The following is a 7447-nucleotide window of genomic DNA, read 5'->3' on the forward strand; positions in this document are numbered from 1 at the left end:
ATAACAAAGGTAGATTAAAGATGACTATACTTACCATAATACAAAAATGTCAAATTCATATTAGTATTTTTTTTATGGTCTCAAACATCTAGGACCTTCCTGGATCAACAAAACAGAGAAAGCTTTCTTCAGAGGTAGAGATAGCCGAGAGGAGAGGCTCCAGTTGGTGCAGCTGTCCAAGGAAAATCCACAGCTACTAGATGCAGGAATCACAGGATACTTCTTCTTCCAAGAGAAAGAAAAGGAGCTTGGAAAAGCTAAATTGATAGGTTTCTTTGACTTCTTTAAGGTATGTGATTAGGTCTTCCTGGATAGATATAAAGTGATGAACTTGTGTTAAAAGTCAAACAAATAGCTGGGGTTGGGCAGATTTCTACCCAGATTTTATGACCCAGCATACACGTTCTTTTCAGACACAGAGAATTACAAAACTCATGCAATTTCTTTTTTGTTTGTTGTTAACTTTGTCTACAAATAGCTCAGAACTGTATTTAGTACTCAAAATATAGTACAAGTATTAGTTTAGGATTTTGGTATATTTCCATGTTTTTCTCTTTTTTGTATTTTTTTAATAAACTGGGAATATAAATGTCTCACATAAAATGATCTTGTAAATAAAAAGAGTTTGAATTTCATGCTAGTAAAATGATGTTCAAGTCCCACCTCTAGTCCTGCCTCTACTACTAACTTTGGGGCTATCATCTGTTTAGCACCTCTCGCCTCTAACATATGTGAGCCTGCCTAGCTCCTTCAAAGCACCGTATATGAGGCTCACGGAGATAGAGATGTGAATAACATGACAAAAACTAACTGGCTGTGACAAAATCTAAAGCCCTTGGTACCAATTATTTAAGAAAATATTCATTTTGATATATGGCAAAACCAATACAATATTGTAAAGTTAAAGAAAAGAAAATATTCATTTTGATATATGGCAAAACCAATACAATATTGTAAAGTTAAATAAAATAAAAATAAAATAAAAATAAAATAAAATTTTAAAAAATTTCCTGGAAAAAAAAAAAAAAAATATTAATTACCAAATCTGTATGTCCTCTTCCTCTCAATGTGGTATAATGAAGAGAGCATGGGATTTGGCCTCATACAATAGAGGTTTATAAAGATCTCTGAAATGAGTGTTATCATTTATAAAAAGAAGGGGATGATAATATCTGCTTCACATTATTATACTTGAATGAAAAATGATTTTGAAATATAAATCAAAATCATTTAAAAAACAAATGTAATTTGTTTATTAATCCAACAAACATGTCAACAGTATATGTACTGTGTCACCAGCATCACACTAGTCCTTATCTTCTCCAGGTTTCTCTTTCCTCAGCTCTAAAACAGAGCTTTGAGATAATGCCTTCCCTTTTCATACTTACGTGGGTGTAAGGAAAAACTGAAATAATGTATAAGTAAAGTGTAAATTATTATCAATATTAAGCTTGAATAAATATAGAGCTTTGGAAGTAGTTTTCTTACCTGGTTACAGAAATCTGAATTCCCCATTACATAGACATAGTTAAAATAGCCATTCCTATTTCCTAAAATTCTTTATCACCTTATCTTTAAATATGTTGTATTTCTTAAAATTGACCTGATGAATGCTGCTTATGATTTTAACACAAAGAGAAGATGTGTGTTACAAAATAAAATGTAAAGCTTCTAAATATTAACTTGGAAAATAATTTCTTTATATTTAATATTACAATGTTGACTGGACACAGAAGTGAAGCAAATGACTGCTAAAACTTTTGTGTTTGTTTTAATCTTTTAGTACAAGTATCAAGTGAATGTGGATGGGACCGTGGCTGCTTATAGATATCCATATCTCATGCTTGGTGACAGTTTGGTTCTGAAGCAGGATTCACCATATTATGAACATTTCTATATGGCACTGAAGCCGTGGAAACATTATATTCCAATTAAAAGAAATCTTAGTGATCTACTAGAGAAAGTTGAATGGGCCAAGGTATGCTTTCCATAATTTTAATTTCTTTAGGCAATAACAAGTTCACCAGTATTATTTAGTTACACAAGTTTCATCATAACACAATTTGACATAATTTAGGTAAATTAAATGTCATTTTGTGAAATTTTTGTTTCCCTGAAATCAACATCAGGAAGAATCAACATCAGGACCGTTTTGAATGCCCCCTATCAATATGTTTGCGAAGAAGGCAATGGTACCCCACTCCAGTACTCTTGCCTGGAAAATCCCATGGATGGATGAGCCTGGTAGGCTGCAGTCCATGGGGTCGCTAGGAGTCGGACACAACTGAGTAACCATTTTCCCTTTTCACTTTCATGCATTGGAGAAAGAAATGGCAACCCACTCCAGTGTTCTTGCCTGGAGAATCCCAGGGATGGGGGAGCCTAGTGGGCTGCCATCTCTGGGGTCGCACAGAGTCAGACACGACTGAAGTTACTTAGCAGCATCAGTATGTTTGAGGATTTTTAGAAGATTTGAAGTACAGTGTTACATACAATATAGGTTTTTCTAAAGGATCACTATTCACGCACACACACCAAATACAAATAACATACACCAAATGCAAATTACAGATTAAAAAGACCAGGGTTAAAGTGCTTTATGCGCAAGAAAATATTTAAAGCAATTATGGTACCCCTTTGTTTTCCCCAGTCAGAAAAAAGGGCACAAGTTTTTTAATTAATTTTTATTGAAGTAAAGTTGATTTACAGTGTTGTTAGTTTCTGCTGAACAGCAAAGTGAATCAGTTATATATACACATGTATCCATTCTTTTTTAGATTCTATTCCCATATAGGTCATAACAGAGAACTAAGTAGAGTCCCCTGTGCTAGACAGTAGGTTCTTGTTAGTTATCTATTTTATACTGCATATATGTCAATCCTAATATCCCAATTTATCCCTCCCCTTTCCCTCTTGGAAACCATAATTTGTTTTCTATATCTGTGACTCTATTTTTGTTTTGCAAATAGATTCATTTGTATCATTTTTTTTTAGATTCCACACATAAATGCTATCATATGCTTGTCTTTCTCTGTCTTACTTCACTCAGTATTGACACTCTCTGTGTCCATCCATGTTGCTGCAAGTGGCATTATTTCCTGCTTTTTATGGCTGAGGAATATTGGAGAAGGAAGTGGCAACCCACTCCAGTGTTCTTGCCTGGAGAATCCCAGGGACGGGGGAGCCTGGTGGGCTGCCGTCTATGGGGTCATACAGAGTCAGACACGACTGAAGCGACTTAGCAGCAGCAGCATGGCTGAGTAATATTTCATTGTGTATATGTACCACATCTTCTTCATCCATTTATCTGTCAGTGGACGCTTAGGTTGCTTCCCTATTTTGGCTGTTAAAAATAGTGCTGCAATGAACATTGGGATGCATGTATGATTTTCTTGGGATAATAAGTTCTTAACGAATGCATGCTGTACAACATCCCAATAATCACAAGCTTTCCATAAAATAAGAATTCTTTCTTTTAAAGGAAGAATACTAAAAAGCTCTTGTATTTTATTGTGAAATTATAAAATTTACCCTTCCATTGTAAGTCTTTATTCTGTTTCTGAGAAGCAATGTGGCTATGGAAACAACTGGATATCTGACACAGAATATTTTTGTGACCCTTCATAAAGACTCAGAATTGCTTGCAAATGGCTTTTCCTGGGAGCAGCATCATATAATATTAGATATTTTATAAAAGTATAATTAGGAATATTGACTATTCCTGTATTGAAGGAATAGCTGGTGAGTACTAATAACTGAATTTTTGATTACAACAATAACATAGTCTTTCATGAGTACCCTTTTAGAACAACTTTTTGGTTCAAGCTAAATATTTAAATAAGATGTTATAGCATAAAAACCAATTAATTCTATTCTAGTTTGTATTTTAATATCAAGCAGAGTTAGACTGAGGGAACAGATGATGAGCCCCAGATTCCCTGAGTAGCTTGGAAAGTACCAAGACAGTCACAATAGGGGCTGTATGTAGATTGTTGCACTAGGGGGATCCCAACCATGCACGATTATTTGCATATATAGCAGAGATGTCCAGGAAAGTACTTTGTCTGTTTCCATAGCCTCATTCTGAAGTTATATTTTCATCACATTTCATCTCTCCCATGATGTTCACGTTCAACCCTACATCTGTCCTACCTCCCACTTAGCTTTCTTTGTGGGTTGCAGGAGTAATTTTCATTCATTGTTTCTTTTTAAACTTTTCAGGAAAATGACGAAGAAGCCAAGAAGATTGCAAAAGAAGGACAGTTGACTGCTAGGGATCTGCTACAGCCACACCGGCTTTACTGCTACTATTACACAGTACTACAGGTCAGTTCAGAGGATCCATCCTGCTTGGTTGAATGTCCTCAGGCCAAAAAATGTCCTGAGTCCTTGCTTCCTGAAGGGGGTCAAGAGTCAGCCTGTGGAACTCTGGCTACACTGAGGCACCAACCTATAGAAAGATAGTGCTAAGTCCCTTTGTGGCCACCATATTTTTATCTCCGTTCAGTTTTTAGAAGAACAATGCTTATAGAGACCTTACAAATATAGATTAAAAGCTCTGAACCTCAGAGAATATCTTTCCTCATATGGAAAACAGGAGGGTTAGACTCGAGATCATTAACATCTCTTTCTTCTCAAAATATCCACCTCTTCATTCTCCTTATTAATTAGGATTCGTGCTTTTGCTGTCAGTATAGGGTGGAAAGCAAATATTTAATTTGTTGTATAGAACAAACATGAAAAGTTGACCCTTGAACAAAATGGGTTTGAACCATGCAGGTCCATTTATAGGTGGATTTTTTTTTTTAGTAGTAAATATTACAGTATTGAGGCTTCCCTTGTATCTCAGTGATAAAGAACCTGTCTGCCAATGTAGGAGATGTAAGAGACGTGGGTTTGATCCCTGGATCAGAAAGATCCCCTGGAGAAGAAAATGGCAACCTGCTCCAGTATTCTTGCTGGAGAATCCCATGGACAGAGGAGCTTGGTGGGCTACATGGGGTCACAAGAGTCAGACACAACTGAGCACGTACAGGCACACTACAGCACTGCACGATCTGAGGACATGGAACCATGTGTACTGAGGAACCACAGAACTGAAAAATCCAATGTAAAGGAATATTTCAGTCAGTGGCCAAAATGGAGGGACATTTCAGTCCCATCACCATTTGCAAAACGCACATGACTACAGGCCTAAAGGGAAGGATGTATAAAAACCACAGACTTTACTTTGAGATGCTTATCATCTTTGTTCACTGATTTGAATATTCAACAATGTTAATTATTTATTAACATGTGGAGGATGAATTCAAGAAGTGCTCTTGTTCAAGTAGGGACACTTTGTTTGATGTCCCTTTCCAAGAGGATTCTTACCTATGCATACAATAGTGGACTGGGGCTCCTTGTAAGATTATGAAGTAGCACACACGTGCTTATCATAACTAAAGTTAAAATCCCACTTTAGGAGGGAAATAAATCAGACCTTTGGTTTTAGTCTGAAGATACACAGCAACTAGAAACAATAGCATGAGTGGGGATGATTCAGTGGAATGAAGTTTGGACTAATCTTCCCACATTCCAGAAATACGCTGAACGCCAGTTGAGCAAACCTGAAGTACGTGATGGAATGGAACTTGTTCCTCAGCCAGATGACAGTGCATCTTTGTGCCAGTGCCACAGGAGAAGGCCTTTAAGACAAGAGCTCTAAGTTAGTCCAGATTCACGCTCCTGTGTGTGCCAGCAGCAACTTTCATGGCAGCATACACATGGAATCTCAGCTGTGAAGACTGTGAAGACACCCTGGAAGGCTGGATGCAGGGGACTGCTTCTCTTTATGGTTTCATGCTATGTGGATGGACAGGGCAATATTAGAGTAAGTATTACCAAATATCTTAGTATATCAATATCTTTTCAGTAAAAACTGCTATTATCATCATCATCATCATAGTTTCTCTAAGAAGAAAACTTGGGGATCATAGTAGATAGGCTTGCCAAAATATAAATAACTTTCTATGAAACTATTTACACTGTATTTATTGGTTTCTTTCCATCCCTTCTTCACTTTCCCTCTTCCCCTTCCAGTTATGAAGAAAATATATTTTTGCAGGGCGCTACAAGCTGCTTTTGGTATTCAGTAATAGCAAGTTTCCTCTTGGAAGATCTGATATGAATAATTAAGGAAGATGAGAATGACTCCGTTATTAAAGGTAGCTTGGATACTGTGGAGGGAAATTATTTTAAAGCTCATTCATATCCTTTTAACTAAGCTTTACTCAAGGTCCAAGACAAAATTAAGCAGAGATAGTGCCTTAAGCTAATAATTCCCAGTCGATCTGAATTGGACACCCATCAAGGACCACCCAATTTTTTAAAATAGATGAGAGAATCCTATGGGTACCTTCATTATCTATATATTTGAATAGATAAATGATAACTGTAGCCATGTAGGGATCTTTAATTCTTTTTAATCTTTAAAAGGGATGCTTGAATACCTCTCCAACAAGCTCCAGGAAGCCTGATATCTTAAGATTCACTAACAAGCTAATGACAAAAGCAAGCATCTATTCTTCACTGTACCCCTTCTGTATCTCACTGTGCTATATTACTAAGATAACAACTTTGGAAATTTACTTTACCTTTTAGGACAGGGTGTAGTATTAAGACTTACAGCCCAGAAATTCATTACACACTCTTTGTAATATCACCAATCTGAAACTCAGTTCATTAAGGAACACACTCCCCAAACAGGAAATATCCACACTCCCAATTTAAAAATATTTACTCTTCTAATTGAAATATTTACCTAACCTGGAAAACAGTGTGACCACTTTAAATTAGCCATATCTATTCTTTACTGAACATCAATAGGGACACAGAATTTTTTTTAAACTAGATGAAAGCAAAACCACGTTTTATAACAGTGTAATCAAAACCAAGGCCTCCCTGGTGTTCACCAGTATAAAGAATCTGCCTGCAGTACAGAAGATGCAGGAGATGTGGGTTTTATCCCTGGTTCAGGAAGATCCCCTGGAGGATGAAATGGTGACCCACTCCAGTACTCTTGCCTGGAAAATCCCATGGACAGAGGAGCCTGGCGGGCTACAGTCCATGGGGTCACAAAGAGTTGGATACAACCGAGCACCTACAGCATCTGTCCATGGAAAACACTACTACACACCAGCTGCTCAAAGCACCAGTGCATGAGTGTAAAATAAAGGGCAAGCTGTGCAGTGACTGGATCCTGTGGAGGAGATGGCTGTGAGGATATGTGAGAGTGTTAGTTGCTCAGTTGTGTCCAACTCTTTGCGACCCCATGGACTGTATGTAAATTAATATAGTAACTACATTTATCAAAAATAAGCTATCATCATTTTGTTACAGGCAAGAATACTGGAGTGGGTAGCCATTCCCTTCTCCAGGGGATCTTCCCAGCCCAGGGATCAAACCC

The 7447-nt window shown here is 37.0% G+C and overlaps 1 protein-coding gene across 4 annotated transcripts in view; it reads left to right on the forward strand.

The window, feature by feature from the left end:
• The window catches only part of POGLUT3 (protein O-glucosyltransferase 3), a 147076-nt gene extending 141141 nt beyond the window's left edge, over window positions 1-5935 (forward strand). For all 4 annotated transcript variants that reach the window (XM_070384256.1, XM_070384257.1, XM_070384258.1 and 1 more), the window contains 4 exons: window positions 93-289; window positions 1784-1978; window positions 4222-4326; window positions 5582-5935. In XM_070384256.1, the coding sequence (XP_070240357.1) occupies window positions 93-289; window positions 1784-1978; window positions 4222-4326; window positions 5582-5707 (623 nt within the window). In that variant the 3' untranslated portion in view covers window positions 5708-5935. The remainder of the gene's footprint in view (window positions 1-92; window positions 290-1783; window positions 1979-4221; window positions 4327-5581) is intronic.
• The last annotated feature ends 1512 nt before the right edge of the window (window positions 5936-7447 follow it).

Source organism: Bos mutus, chromosome 15, assembly GCF_027580195.1.
Source record: "Bos mutus isolate GX-2022 chromosome 15, NWIPB_WYAK_1.1, whole genome shotgun sequence".
NCBI lineage: Eukaryota > Metazoa > Chordata > Mammalia > Artiodactyla > Bovidae > Bos > Bos mutus.